Here is a 16,109-nt window from a genome sequence, read left to right on the forward strand (position 1 = left end):
CAAATTACCTCTCTCTCTCTCTCTCTCTAATGATTAGAATGAAAACCTAGTCATAGTGCCACCAACAAAGAGATGATGGAAGATCAAGGGTGATGCATTGGATCATGCAGCTAGGTCCTCACTAGTTTTTTGCATAGTGATCCTTCTATTCAAAAGACTGCATTGGATCATGCAGCTAGGTCACTAGTTTTTTGCATAATGATCCTTCTATTCAAAAGACTTGTGGTGTGGCCAAAGAGAGAGCATGATATGTTTAGAGAGCCACTTCGATGCCTCAACCCAAATATGTAGACCTATAAGATTAGGGGCATTCTGTAACACAAATATGCATCTACCCAAGAGGTGAATATAGCTAGCTACTCTCAGCTAGGTACTCTAGAGGACAATGCATGAGTCACTGCCCTATTTAGATACATTAATCTCATATGTACTTCTCGAGCTTGCATACTACTCAAATTCTTTCCTCTCATAGTGCTTTTGGTTTCTTTTTGTGTTCTAACTTTTAACCTCTTCGTGGTCCTACTTCATCCTTTGGGCCGTTTATAGATGTTAATAACCTCTCTCTCTCTCTCTCTCTCTCTCTCTCTCTCTCTCTCTCTCATACCTAAAGTCTTTCTTGTCCTTTGGTTACTCTCCTCTTCCTTCATAATTTTCACCAAATACATAAAATCAATAAATAATCAACATTTCAAATGTCATGTAAAGTAAAATATATGAGAGAAATCTAGGAGTACTTATAACTAGTTGTGTGCATGCATGAATGCATGTGTGTGTGTGTGTACATGAAATAGTCTTTGGATATTTAGTATCATATAGGGCATGTCAGGTAATAATGTGAGTGGATGAGGCATCACTTTCAAGGTTACTTGCTTGTCAAAGTGGAATCAACCTTATAGACATATCTCACATTGTAGGATCGTACCATTAGATTTGGATACTTATTAAATGTAAAATAAGTACCCAGGTAGGATTTCAAAGCAATGTTTTAATTTCTCTTTCCTCATAACTTAATTTCATAATTGTGTATAGTGAAGCTACACTTACATGGACCATTTTTTATGTTTTTGAACCACTTTAGGGTATTGAGACTGACATAGCTAAAATGAAGAAGTTATGAGTTACATCTCTCAAGAGAATTAAAGCCTTTTCCAATTGCCCACGTAAAACATCCAATCTCAAGCATGATATAGAGGGGAAACCCTTGAGAGTTTATAGACTCAAGGTTTCACATCTATTGGCATGATTTGATATAAATAGCTTCTAAATTAATCATTTTCTAATTTGCAAATATTAGCACACATTCCTATCTAGCTGATTTTTTAATCAAACAAGGATTTTTCATGGATTTGAAATGTTTAAAATTAGGGGTAAATTCATGGGTGTCAGTTATTTAGAAGTGAAGTTTTAGGTCTTCCTTTGAAAACATAGTATCTAGTCTTTGTTCTAATGGGAGATAAATATTTAATTGATGTGACACTAGTTTTAGTGTTGTACCTTTTAGAGTTTATCAATTTGTGAAGGATGTAAGCATTTGATGATAAGAGTAACCATAAGCTTTTAACCTTTTTTTTAAAAACCTTCTAGATTAAACCCATGAACTTAAAATTTTTGAGTAAATTTGATAAAATTGTAGAGTAACTACTAGTAACCATGAACTTGAGTGCACACTATAAATTTGTTAACAATGTAAGCCTTTGTGTATTTGTTTATTTGAATTGGAGTATCTTATTTCCATAAATTTGTGAAGGGCGTATAAGCCTTTGATGATTGTAGGCCAATATTGTTTGTTCAAATGCTTAAATAGAATAATAGATCTTAATTTGGAGTGTGTAATTATTCATAGAATTTGTTGATGATTTTTGGTGTATAAGTCCTCCCCCCCTCCACCCCTCCCCCCCTCCCCCAATAGTCCTCCCCCCCTCCCCCAATAGAGTGTGAAGTTTTCTTGCTCATCTCAAGCATATAAGTAGCATGCTTTGCCATTATTTCACTTTCCAGCTATGGTCTACATAATGTAATGATGTGATGGAATAAAGTGTACTTTTGACAAGGGCCATGATCAATGCTTGAAAAATTTTCTCAGCTAATCAAATTCAAAGGCAATGCTAGAAATTAACTAAGATAAAATTCAAGAATATGAAAATTATCAGGATTTCAATTTAAATGTTTGGCTTGTGTGCCTTGAAAACAAAGGCAATGCAATTTCAACCACAACAATGGGAGGGTGTGTGTGAGAGAGAGAGAGAGAGAGAGAGAGAGAGAGAGAGAGAGTATGTCGGTCGACGGTGACCCATTAGCGAGGCATGAAAATGCAAAAGGGAAAAGTAGTGTGAAAAGCATGACGATAAAACGGCGTGGGTACAAATTAGCCGCAATTGAGCAGAAGGTTATCTCGTGGGGAAGTGGAAAAAAAGATGTTTGATATCTTGCGTCCCAAGAAGAGATGCTTACCAGGTGCTGTGAGGGGGGGTTGAATAGTCTTCACCTTTTCCAGGGTAAAATTATATTATTTTTTTGTAAAGTCGCCCTTTTCACACCGCAACTTACCCTAAATCCTGCACAGAAGAGTCGTCTTCTTCACGACTTTTGCTGTTCAATCTCTCTGTCTCTCTCTCCCTCTTGGATTCTTCATCAAAAGGTAATCCCTTTTTTTCCTTCATCCTCACCTCCCAGAAGCTTTGTTTTTTGCTTTTGACCTGCTCGCTCTACACAGGCAAGAGATTGTTTTTGACTTCGCTACACACACACAACTCCAGCTTTAATCTACTAGATCAAAGATAATCAACCCATTATGCGCTCTTGATGAAGCACTCTCATTAGCTTTATAAGGTTCTATAAACCCATTTTAATTATTTTGCCTAGGTAGAGCTTAGGTGATCGGTCGATCTCGTTTTGTCGTTGCCTTAATAGCATGGCAGAGAGGCCACCTCTTTCAAAGAAAAAGACATCGATTTACAATCTTTCAGAGGGTTTGGAAATCACCGACGCTGTTACCTTCACTTCTAGTACTACCACTACTGCTACTAGGTCATCAATATCGCCCTCCATATCCCCTATAATCACAGCTTTTTGGAGCTCCGTGCAGCCCACCAGTCTGCCTTCCACTAGTAATTGCACGTCTATCCCAATTGCTACTAGCCGTAGCTGCTTAACAGATCAAAACCATGACCTTAATCTTATGTTACTCAAGGATCATCACCCCCTCTTCGATGATCATCTAGGGTTTTCTAGTAATGATCATTACCCAGGGTTTAGTATTCGCATGCCTTCCTCTCATGAGCCTGCCTCTCCTCTCTTCTCAGATCCTTCTGCCGCCGATTGCTGGCCACCCATCGTAGACCCTTACCTTACCATCCACAGGCAATCTTTGCTCTCCCCAGCACCTGATATATCAGGCTTGGCTGACCTTGATGCCATTAATTTCGAGGCCGGTTCCATTTCTAGCATGAACTATGCAAGAAAATCTGCAAGCTCCCATGATCATATCGCCTTCAAGTGGCCGGCGGATGTATCATTCCGGCCGTCGCTAGCCACATCTTCAGCTGACGATGAAGGCCTGCAGGACAAACCCTTGCTTTCGGCCGGCGGCTCTCCTATTTCGTCTCAACAGTTGCAGAGCCGTTCAACTGCCGGAGTTCAAGCCGGACTCTCAGCAGACGGCCCTTCCTCCATGTCGACATCCTCTTCTGCAAGCGAGCAGCTTGGAGATGATAGTGCAAGCCACAAACTAGAAGCCGAAGCGGATGAAAACGCATTGACGAATGATAAGGCAAACATTGAAGCGGCGTCGGAGGAGGGCGGCGAGGGTGGTGGTGCCGCCGGAGAGCAAAGCAAGCGTGCCACCAAGAAGCCGTAAGACAATATCAAATATTCTCTATGCAGCTAAAATGATAAACCGAATGTTGTTGGGTGCGTAGAGAGGTTAATTATGTTGGATATAAGGCTGTGTTAGGTTAATGGCGGCATTATATGTGATTCTATTTTGCATGAACGAACAGTGCTAAGCCGAGGAAGAAGGGTCAGAAGAGAGTAAGGGAGGCTCGGGTGGCGTTTGTGACAAAGAGCGAGGTGGAGCATCTGGAAGACGGGTATCGCTGGCGGAAGTATGGTCAGAAGGCAGTGAAGAACAGCCCCCACCCCAGGTTAATTTGCCCTTAACCCATGTTAGTCCATTAATTTACTTCTAATAGCCTGCACAAATAAATAATCTCTCCCCTGGATCTCCTTGTAGTGAGCGTAGATTCGAATACAACAGAACCACGTGGCCCTCGCATTTTCATTTTATACAGATATATATATATATATATATATATATGCATCTATATATATATGTGTATATATATATACACGTTGTGGTAACTTGGTCCTTGTATGGCAATATCATGGTGTCAGGCGTGATGTAGTCATGCACGGGGTCAGATACATTGATTTGCAAGCAATGATTAACCCCCTACTGCTAAAGTAATGCATGTGCAAGAGCACGCCTGTGTGCCTTTTCCCCGCTCACTATCTTTTCTCATCCAAAAGGCTTGCAAATCATTGAGAATTTTTGGGTACTCTCATAAAGTAGAGATTTCCTAAGGTTTGTGAGGTTGATCATTTGATTTCTATGGTTTGGGAATTATTTTGTTGTGGTGGTGGTGCATGTGCAGGAGCTATTATAGATGCACCTACAACAAGTGCTTCGTGAAGAAGAGAGTCGAGCGTTGCTCCGAAGACCCCTCGTTAGTGCTCACAACCTATGAAGGGCAACACACACACCATAGCCCTGCAGTTCTTAGAGGCTCCATGGTAGATGCACCCATCAATAATAATAATAATAATAATAATAATATAACCATTATGCCATGGCAATTACCTTTCATAGACCCAGATATTTTATCCCCTAATTACTCTACTACTTCTAATTCACCAATAATCAACCCTCTAATCCCTCCTCCACTGCCACCCTTGCCAAGCCCATCAATGCCCACATTTGGTAATGTAATAGCCAGACATCAATTTCAAGCCCACTTAATCCCAAGGCAATTAAGTAATATGCAGCCCATGCAAATTAATGCACTTGATCAGCATCTCACCACAAGCACGATCACTAGAACATTCCAGGCCCCTCCTATTGACAAGGGCTTGCTTGATGACATGCTTCCAGCATGCACGCGCAATAAGCCTTCATCATCATCATCATGATTAAGGTGACGCCTATAATTACGGCTTATGCAAGCTCGCAGCCATTAGGCTTTGCAGGCCGACAATGCAGGTAAGCGGCCTTCCATCACATTTCCAAACTTATGTTCATTTCATGCATCAAATTGTGTCTCTGAATTAAGCATTCTTGCCACCATTTTATGCTTTTCAGATGAAGATCAGCCAAGGAAGGTTCTCCTGCCTCAGCTCTCTTTCTTTTCTGTTACGTGGCCGGACTCAACCGAGACCACCAACTGCATTGTCAAATTTTACACATGAAAACAATCTTCAGTACAGTATCTAGGTCCCTTGAAAACTCATTATTTTGACTACAATTGTTTGGTAAAAACGAGAAGTATCGTGTTGATGTTATAAAAACTGACTATATATATATGGTAGAGCAGGATGGCTATGCTGCTTATATATTTCTGACCCTGGATGATCATAACTAGCTAAGCAAATATTTCGTTTTACTGGTGGAACCATTCAAACTAAGGACTGTACGGCCAACAAGGAAGATAACAAATGCAAAGTGCAAGGTGACACTCTTCTCTCTCTCTTTCTCTCCCCTAATGTTTCTCTCTCTCTCTCTCTCTCTCTCTGTGTGTCAGTGCTTCTCTCTCTTTGTCTTTCTGTCTGTCTCTCTCTCTCTCTCCGTCCCAGTGCTTGTATGAGGCTTTGAGGCATAATGTGAGATAACAAATGTTTTCGTACGAGATGACAAATGCCTCCCCGTCCGTCCGTCCGTGTGTGTGTGTGTGTGAGAGAGAGAGAGAGAGAGCTGAACATGCATGAGGATAGCACAGCTGGAAGAGTTAACAAACACTAATATTTTCACATTTTATAACACGGTTTCTCTAGCATATTTGGCTCGCTTGGAATAAATGTCCCATATCACACCTATTTACAAGTATGCTTGTAAAAAGCACAGTTTTCTCTTTTTTGGACAAGTAAGATATATTATATCTTCAACAACCTTTTTTTTTTGACAAGGAAGATATATTATAGCTTCAACAAAATCATCTTGCTACAACCCTATAGTCTCTTCATATAGAGGTTAATTTATAGATTAGGTTGACACCAAAAGCTGAATCTAAACAATAAGGTGGTCTTTACCAAAATGCCCTAGTAACTCAGGGAGAACCTCCCAACTCCTAAAATAAAACTTTGTATACTTCGCCCCTCTTTGATGAATTTATGGATTACAACCAAGTCTTTTAAGGCCTTGTAGATGCAAAGCTTGACAGATAATGAGTGTTATATTTTATGAATAGTTCCATTACAAACTCCCAAGTTCTTTTTGTGCTATACATCTTTGAAGATCACCAATTCTGATAAGATGAAAGAAAATATATACCGAAAAAACCCTCTTACCTACAAGCCATTGAGTGCATCATACTCAAGAACCAAGAAGAAACTTATTTTCAAATAGATTTAGAGGGAAAACAAGTCCATAAATAATGTCCCAACGTCTCCTGGTGAGAAAGACATGAGATCTTGTCCCTCACATGTAGTTTCTCCTTTATCGTCATACGTAGAGTTACAATTGTTGATTTCCATATAAAGGTATTTTGACTAAAAGAGAAAGGAAGTTTCTAGAGTGCACTAAAAAATCTAAACCACCCAACCATTGATTTTTTGTAAAACTCAAGTTTTTATTATAGCTTGGTGCCTCTAGGGGAGTTGTTGAAAAAAAACTGAATTATACACATGAGTTCAACAAGATATATTTTTAAATTTAGGTTCATTTACAATCTTACATTACAGAGAAGTCCTTTTCTAGTACACGTGTCTGTCCAACAATTTGATTGTGAAGGAAAGAGCCAAAACATCCACCTTAGGGCTGTTTAATTTCAAGGAATGCAAGATATTGTCTCAACCTGAATCTTCTCTAAGTAATGTCTTGCCATGGTACTAATAAGACCCCTTAGTTGTGAAAGACTAGATGTAGGTAAATCAAAGCTTTTTAATGCATATAAAGGGCATGCTTCCCAATGTCAACAAAAGGGGTGTTAAACAAATCTAGTCTAGAAGACCATTAATTTACTATTCCTATAGAGTTACCTTTAAAATCTTATTGCCTTGCTATTGAATATATATGATAGAAAGGTCTTCCAAGTATTGAGAAGGTTTTGAGCAAGAAGAATATAACCCACTATGAAAGACCAAACCAATGTCCCTTGCACTCTGGGATCACTCTGGCATGGCATCTTCAACCAACTCTAACATTACATAAAAGAATTTGGGAAATCTAGCCAAGAGGATGGCTTGCTAATTGGCCAAAAGATGATTCTTTATTTCTAGCATTGCCAAGCCTCTCTTCTTGACAAGCAGTTTTTTGCCAAGAAATTGCGGCACTAGTTTTTTTTGCATTCTTGTTCTTCCAAAGGAGTAGTGTGATGTCGAATTTGTGTATGTATGACTCCTTCTAGATAAGGATGGGGAGCCAACAAGATCTATAAGAATGAATAATTAGTAGTAGTTATCTTGGCATAATAGAGCCATAATGTAATCTAGAATTTGTGTATGTATGACTCCTTCTAGATAAGGATGGGGAGCCAACAAGATATATAAGAATGAATAGTTATTAGTAGTTATCTTGGCATAATAGAGCCATAATGTGATGTACCAAAACTATTTTCAAACATCTAGGCCATAAGTTGGTTTCCTTGGCTATTCCTCCCAATTGGACATCCATTTGGAAACAAGAACCAAGTAGTAATTGTTGATAAGGCTCGAAGATACATTGAGCTTTTGGTGCTCATCTTGAAAAAGCTTGACCAGTGATATTGCCTCTACAATAATTTAAGACTCTAATTTAGTCATGGGCATGATATCTTATTAGCTTATTACAATTTTTATTCTTACATGTATATACAAAAGCATAGTAGACATAAGAATCGTCTACATAGGATAATTCAAGACTCTGATTTGGTCGTGGGCATGATATCTTATCAACTTAATTTTTTTTCCGACTGGCCTTAGGCCCAAGGTCCTCCCGTAGTTACTGATTTTTTACATCCCGTAGATGCACGCCCGTACGCGCTTAATTATCTGCTTATTAGGTGATGCCACGCCGAGGAAGCACCAAGGGGGGTTTTGAACCCAGGACCTCTTGGTTCTAGACAAACACCTTCACCACTTGAGCTATCACCTTATTAGCTATCTTATCAACTTATTATGATGTAGTTTGTTCTTACATGTATATATTGAAGCATAGTAGGCATAAGAATTGTCTACATAGCTTCTTACCCATGACTACACAAGGATAACCATATTAATTTAGAGAAATATTAAGCATACAACTTTTACATGTACACATGCATCTATACATAGTGTTTGCTTTTCATGTAAGCTTGGAACTTTAATGTTAATCATTTATATTATATCTAAGACTTAAAAAATGAATACCTACTTAACTTGTAGAAACACAATTTCTTATAAAGAGTTTCTCTTATATTGCACACACATATGATATCATATATTGTTTTGAATGATAGCCCTATAGTTTCACTTTATGTCTCTAGGTGTACTAAATGATATATTGGATGATTTTTAATTAGTAAAGTAGTGTTTTTAAGCGGTGTAGCGCCGGGTGTTTTCACCAATGAAATATCATGAAGAGACATACATGGAATACAAAGTACACATCCCTTTTCCTAGTGGAGCCAAATGTTTTGGTAATTTTGAGGAATTTTGAATGAGGCCCTTGATTACCCTTTTCCTAATGAAATTAAATGTTTTAATTGAGAATATGGAAGGTACACTCTAGAAATTTTAAGGAATCTTGAATGAGGTGCCTTGATTACCCTTCAGCGCTTGTACCTAAAACATACAAGCATTACTAAATACTTAGGCTGGTAGCTTTACTAACTACAAGCTATTCTTACGTAGTTGTGGATAGGATATCTTACCAACATAATATGATGCTTGTGCGCTTATTACAAAGATCAAATGTTAATGTGGTTTCTTTAAAAAATTATCCCTTACGGTTTTTTAAAACATCTTCTGTAGGTTTTCCAATACCAAAGGCTCTTTGTTTTTTGTTCTTTTTGTTGTAGTTATGAAGTGATTGAGCCATTTTTTTCCATCACATAATAATATCACCCTTCTCTTTTCCTTCTCCTTCCCGTTCATCTAGGCCCCATTTCATGTGAATGTAGGGATGGTGGTTGCTTGGAGTACTCAACCATGGCTCTTTGTCACAATGGGGGTCATTTAAATATGAGCTAGTTGGTGCCTCAACATTTGAAGGTGAGGGTGCATCATTGATATCTAACAACTTAGGGGGTCAGCTAATATAAGGTAGCACATGAATTCAGTATTTAAGCACATTTAAAATTCTTGCGATCAGTAAAAAAATTATCTGTATAGAGGAGTTATTTTGAATGAAAAAAGAAGAGTAATCTGGGTTTCAAAGGGGTAGTTAATTCATTACCTTGAAATATATAGATTAGACTAGGGATTTAATATTTACATGATCACAAAAAAATTTATGTTGTTAACAAATGTTAATAACATGCTAACGTGAACACAATGTTAATAGGCTATATTAACGGCAAACATTTTTGCCTATAGAACATTGTTCAACATCACAAATTTAATGTCAAGCACCTTGATTGGAGTGCATATGGTCCAGCAGTCAGAACCAAAGCATGATGGGTGAGCCTAGTGCAAGATTTTAAGTGGTGAAAAAATCAATAATGTTAATATTAACGTGAATTAACGTTAATAACGGGTTTGGAGAACGTTATTGACAAATGTTAATAACATGTTAACGTTTACATGATCACGTCAGTGAAATCCTTGGAAGAGACATTTCTATAGATAAGGTGCTCTAAAAAAGATATAAATAACATGCCATAATATCGAGAGTTTTCATGTAATGAACCCCCCTCCCCCAGTTGCTTTAAAAAAATGGCATTATAGTGTATTTGTACCGACGAGAATTAAGAAAATCCGGTTGGGATTTTAAGTAGCCCTTATTTTAAGAAATGAATTTTCATATATTTTAGCTATAAAATCAGTAGATTGTAGAGATTTCGGAAATAAAAACCAGATAGATTTAAGAGTTGTCTTTATTTTGATTGGTTCAAAAACATGTTTTTTTTTTACCTCCCCCCAATACTATTTTGTAAGCTACATTTGGTAGCTTTCTTCTTTAATGAAGTCTTTTTCGTTGAGATCTTATTGATCAGTATCTTTTTGTACACATAATTAAGAAAATCCCTAACATCAAAATCCCTAACATCAAGCTTAAATAGCTACACGTAGTCCTTCAAACTATTTGTGTTGCTTATGAAGTATCTTAGTATTGTGTTTGCTATAGCCCGCTGATGAGAGCTCGTTTTAGCTAGCTCACTAAGAGGTCACCATAACCATTTTGGAAGGCAAGTGAGGAGGTTGCCATAGCCAAACTAAGAACAGTTTTCCATGTCCAGTTGAGAAGAGCTTCCAATAGCTAGAAATCGTTGCAGCAATATGCCATAGCCTGAGGGTGAAAGCTATTATAGTTTCCTATATGTGGAGCATGTTATCGCTATTTGAGAAGAGACATATGTGAAGAGCTGGCGATGGCTGCATGAGGAAAGCTAGGGTTTCCTGTCGAGTTCTATGCATGGAACCTGACATTGCCAGTTCCTCTTCTTGTAGTTTTAGTACGTGATTGCACATCAATATTAGCCCCATCATGACTTAATTCAAAATATCATATATAATCCTTCCATCTTGTAAGTTCTCAAAACTCATGCAATTTAAGTCAATTGCTCCATAGTGGGGCTCCATATATAATCCTTCCATCTTGTAAGTTCTAAGAACTCGTGCAATTTTAGTCAAGTGCTCCATAGTGGGGCTCTATAGTGGGCAGTTAGGTTTATGCTAACATTATATTCCAAACCTTGGAAATCTCTTAACCATGAGGAGACCCCCTTCGCTGAATTTTAACCCCTGATGAAACATATGTTACATCCTAAAAGGACGTGTAAGTAGGGACTTTATTATCCAACACAGAGGTTAGGGCTAATAACAGAGTTGAAAACCATGTAAGTGAACTAGTGGCTCATCATCATTTGATAGATGTGTTGTAAGATTCAACATGTAGCCCAAAGGTGGTTCATTGGACTGTTGAGATATGTAGACTTGGTACCATGGGGTAGTATGGGATGTGTATGGTGGAGGAGTGACTATGAGGTGGTCTAGAGATCTAAAGCCCTTGTGCTGTGTTTATGTGTTTGCTCTCATCCGTATGTGGTATGGGATGTGAATGGTGGAGGTGTGGCTATGACGTGGTCTAGAGATCCAAATCCCTTGTGCTGTGTTCATGTGTTTGCTCTTATCCGTGTTTTGGGGGGTGGTTTGAAGAAGTGGATCTATGGTTGGGACTGGTGAAGCCATGTTTGCAAGAGTCAAGCTCATCAGGGATGCCACAGTTGATGACATTAGAGCCGAATCTTATACACATAATCCTACAGCTATGTTTTTGGTAAGATCTGTCCCTCTCTCAACTTCCATCTCTGTAGGTGTTTTCCCTCATGCAGGAGGAGAAGTAATTTGCTTACGCATGGCACTCGCTCCTATTGTTCTTTCTCGCTCGTGGAAGGCAGAAGAAGAGCGTGGAAACTGAAATTTTATTTATTTTTTGGTATTGCAACTGTGAAGCGCTATTGTTCGATCAGGGCTTCTGACATAAATATGGTGCATGGAATCAGTGTTTGCCTGCAGTAATCGTCAAGGGAGAGGAAACTAGAGCTGCGGCTTCATGTCTCAGAGGAGGTGGGTGAGGCCGTGGGAAGAGGACTAGAAGGTGGGCATCATCACCATAAGCAGAGTTAGAAGCGGCCAGCTATGAAGGGTAGCCGACTGATATGGTTAAAAGCAAGTGGGGACTTACTCTACAGCAGCTGACTGCGCTTGCGTCGTCGCTCATCCATGTCTCCTTCCCTTGCCGCCCTTCTTGACCCGGTAGTCGTGAAGGTGGGCGCATGAAGGTGGCGAGCTTCCTTTTGTTTAAAAGGTTAGAATCTTGTTAATGATGTGTTAAAGGTTAAACCGTTCGCAAACCTAGAGTGCGGCTAGCTCTTCTTGTTTGGGTATAGGCAGAGGCTTGTGCATATTTTCAACTAAATTAAACGTGTAAAAACCAGGTGACCTACTTGCAGATGCGCCACCACCTGTGACATAAACACGGCAATCTCAAGACTGCCATGAGTGCTACGTAGATCACCTCACTCACTCTAACCAACCAGTGCTTCGATCAATCAACTATGAGGCTGTTTTACGTTGTTGCAAGATTAAGTGAACAGTTTTGTTAAAAGTCTAGCGATGAAGAGAGGACTTGGAAAACCAGAGTTTGTGTGAGATGTGTCTGCTACATGGACATGCTATCCGTGAGATTAGCTCGATGTGCTCAACCATCCTTCACTTGGATGCTTCATGGACATGCTATACATTCAACTGTGAGAAATGCAAGCAAATGAGGGCTATCGTGGGGGCACTCTAGTTTAACCAGGAAACTGACTGGCCCTTGCTCATAGGCCTGCAAGGGAAAGCCGATGGGCCGGACGACTAAGGGTACGTCGCAATATGGATTGGGAAGGAGTCGATTAGCATGATGATCAAACTACCAGCTCCTTGATGAGAGTTCATATTATAAAGCCACCCTAGATCTCCCTCTCCATGATACTAGATGAGCACCGTTCTACAGAGTCTGGTCGATAGTCCTCAGAGTATCCAGGTTCTATGGAGTCTGGTCGATGGTCCTCAGAGTATGCAGGTGCAGTAATCAAAGGAGCAACCTCCTGTGTGCTCAGCCCATCACTCGAAAAGTGCAACTCAAATAGTCATCTGTAAGTGTCCAAGGAGAACACACCTTCGTAGCAGCAGCAGGGGCTAACCATGTTTACATCGTAATTCACAAATCCTGCTCTAGTGTGCCAACAAGATCACACAAATGGTCTTGCTGCTGTTACTGAAAATGGACGTCGAGAAGTGGGGTGCTATGGATTGGATTCACATATAAATTCAGTTGGGTGTTTGACGTTTCTGTCTTGAGAGTTTCCATCATGAGGCTCTCGAGTCAGCCTAGAATACTATACAAAACAATTTCAATTAAGTGCAGTTCTTGAGTTCAACCCTTTGGTGTAGGCCAGCGAAAAGTCCACCTTCAAGCCCATGGAGAGCACACCCACACTGTCAAGGAGAGTAAGGTAGAAGATCATCTATCATTAGCTTAGTGCACCCAGCGTTTACATGAAAATGGTGTCGGTGAGACATACCGAATAGAAGTATCATCTATCATTAGCTTGATTGGCATGAAAATTGTTTTATTTGGTGTCATACAATGGGACATACCAAGGAGACTTCTTGCTTATAGGAAGCCAAAACAAGAAAAAAAGTGTCAAGTACTAAGTAATGGACCCCAAGTTGGTTATCTAGCACATTGAGTTTGAGTACAATTTATAGTCACACCGATAACAAATGTAAACGTTGATCTTGGGTATAAGCAAGGAAAAAATTAGGGGCTATTTTTAGCCCAAGAGCTATTTTAGAGGGGTTTTTGATACTGTCGAGCTATTTCACTAGAATTTTTTTAAAGAAATATCACCCAAATGTTTTTAGGTTAGTGCATTTTGGAGATAAATTCGCCGAAAGTACACTGTATACTACTATATAAGATAAGAAAATTTCAAAGATTCGCCCAAGTTTTCTAAAGTTTTAGGTTCATATGTAAAAACATTCCCAACCCATCTATATTTATCCTATTTTACAAATGTCTTATTTTTTACCCTGGGTATAAGTATTATCATTGATTTTTCACCTCTAGGTGAAGTAAGAAATCTAAAAAGGTGCGTAGTGAGCAACGACCAATACTATTGAGAGAGAGGGATTTATTCAACTAGTTCAGGGAGTCATTCCTTTAGGATAATCTCCCCCCTTACTCTTATCTTCTTTATTACAGCTAGATCATAGGATGGATCTTCTACTAGGCTCAAAAGCCCTAAGTAAGTTCTTGTGTTAGCTCAATAGATCTAATAATGGAGGTTAAGTAGACAACTAGCTCAAGGACTTTCCAAGGTCAAGCCTCATATGCCATAGTGTGTTTCTATTCAAATCCAATCCCTATTTATCAAGAAGAAGGACAAATCATTACAATTATGTGTCATTTTCATGCTCCAAATAAGCTAAGAGCAAGTTTCCAATGCCATGCATCTAGTATGTTCTTAGTCATCAAAATGGTGCTAAATTGTTGTTCAATTATTCTTAAAGATTAAACTTATCAGTAGGTCCAGATTGTGGAGGAGGATAACATTCCATAATAAGAGTGCTCACTATCAGTTTATGTCCATGCCCTTTGGATTCAAGAATATGCCAACCATGTTTTATGAGATGATGATGCACATCACCGAGCCCTTCTTTAGAAAGTGTCTTCATTGCCTTGCATGACATAACTTGTTTTCTTAACTACAGAAGAACAACATAAGAGGGATGTGCAGCAAGTGCTCATTGAGTTTGCTGAAAGATAATCAGGTATACATAAATGACATGAAATCCGAGTGCTTCAGTTGTTGAAAGATAATCAAGTATAGAGAAATGACATAAAAAACTCTCGGGGTGTTCATTATATGTAAACCATCTATATCACATGCGTTCAAGGCCTATTTTAAAAATCCCTTATCTGTGTTTTTTTAATTAACCTATGAATACCCCCTTTAAATGGTACCCTTCTGTATGTAAAAAATGTATAAAAAGGGGATTTTTAAAATCCGTTCTGTTGATTACGTATTTATGAGTGACCTCCCCGAGAAAATATGTATATTTCTAAGTACCCCTTGAATATACATGCTAATAGTGACCCCAAGTGTCTCACATGAGGATGCAAAGTGACTGTAATTTTTGGTGTGCTAAAAGTGACCACTCTGAGTGTCTCACATGAGGATGCAAAGTTACTAGTAATTTTTGGTATGCATTGTTTGACAAATTTCTTACTACGCTTGATTTTTTAAGTGATTTTCAGCCACAAATGGATGGCCAAGAAAATGTATACAACTAGTTTTCCTTCGGTGTCCTGATCAAAAGGTTACATCAACAAGGACATGCAAGGTAAGTTAGTGTTGTTTTTGCCTTTGGATCAAATGGTTTCTTTTTGTCTTCCATTGGTAAGACTTTGCATGAGGAGCATAAGAAGTGTATACTTGGTTGGCCAACACGGTGGCCAACAATGGCCATTGTCTTCAAATGAGGATTAGGATTACCTCCAAATTATAAAGTAGAGGGTTGTAGCAAGTGGGAAAGGGTTGTCCAAAGTTATTCTCTTATTGAAGTGTTTGACGACCTCCATTTTGGAGTCTTGATGAAGCCTTGACTTTTGCCAAATTAGACGATGCATAACACTTATTTTGGCCGAATACCTTCAAAGACTCTAGATTATCCATAAATAGAAGTGTTGAAATATTGCTACAAAGTACATAGTCCTCCATTACTTCAAGCATGGTAGTGGTTGTTGCCAACATCAAAACCTTATAAAGTCATGATATTAAGGGACATCCGCATGAGTGGCTTGGCTTCAATATATGCCATTATTATTGAACTAAGCAATGCAAATACCATTTAAAGAAAGCTTAGCAAGAGTGGATGCCACATGAATTCTACACTTGGATGCCATGTGAGTGAAGTGTAATGAAATTAGGAAGGACATTGAGTATTTTATAAGACCTTGTCTAGAGATGATTTGGTAGTCTTTGAGTCAACCCTTGTCTAGGGTAGTTATAGAGATATAGATTGAGCATCATGCCAATACAAACTACTTCTCCTAGGCATGAGCTATCTGCTATGGAGATTGAAAATGGAGAAGGAGAGTAATACTACACTCCTTCTCTGCTGAGGTGTTGTACTAAGGTATTGTACTCTTAAATGTGTGATGCCTCTCC

The 16,109-nt window shown here is 38.8% G+C and overlaps 1 protein-coding gene across 3 annotated transcripts in view; it reads left to right on the plus strand.

Annotated features, from left to right (window-relative positions):
* The first annotated feature begins 2,582 nt into the window (after positions 1 to 2,582).
* LOC147612185 (uncharacterized) overlaps positions 2,583 to 16,109 on the plus strand; it is a 37,865-nt gene continuing 24,338 nt past the window's right edge. The window contains exons 1-5 of one of the 3 annotated variants that reach the window (XM_086784064.1): positions 2,583 to 3,852; positions 3,999 to 4,142; positions 4,653 to 5,257; positions 5,357 to 5,723; positions 15,197 to 15,282. In XM_086784064.1, the coding sequence (XP_086640190.1) occupies positions 2,912 to 3,852; positions 3,999 to 4,142; positions 4,653 to 5,187 (1,620 nt within the window). In that variant the 5' untranslated portion in view covers positions 2,583 to 2,911 and the 3' untranslated portion in view covers positions 5,188 to 5,257; positions 5,357 to 5,723; positions 15,197 to 15,282. The remainder of the gene's footprint in view (positions 3,853 to 3,998; positions 4,143 to 4,652; positions 5,258 to 5,356; positions 5,724 to 15,196; positions 15,283 to 16,109) is intronic. The other 2 variants (XM_086784065.1, XM_086784063.1) reach the window with 2 other exon arrangements.

This window comes from Cibotium barometz, chromosome 46 (assembly GCF_041138505.1).
Source record: "Cibotium barometz isolate CiBa-2024 chromosome 46, ASM4113850v1, whole genome shotgun sequence".
In the NCBI taxonomy this organism is placed as follows: domain Eukaryota; kingdom Viridiplantae; phylum Streptophyta; class Polypodiopsida; order Cyatheales; family Cibotiaceae; genus Cibotium; species Cibotium barometz.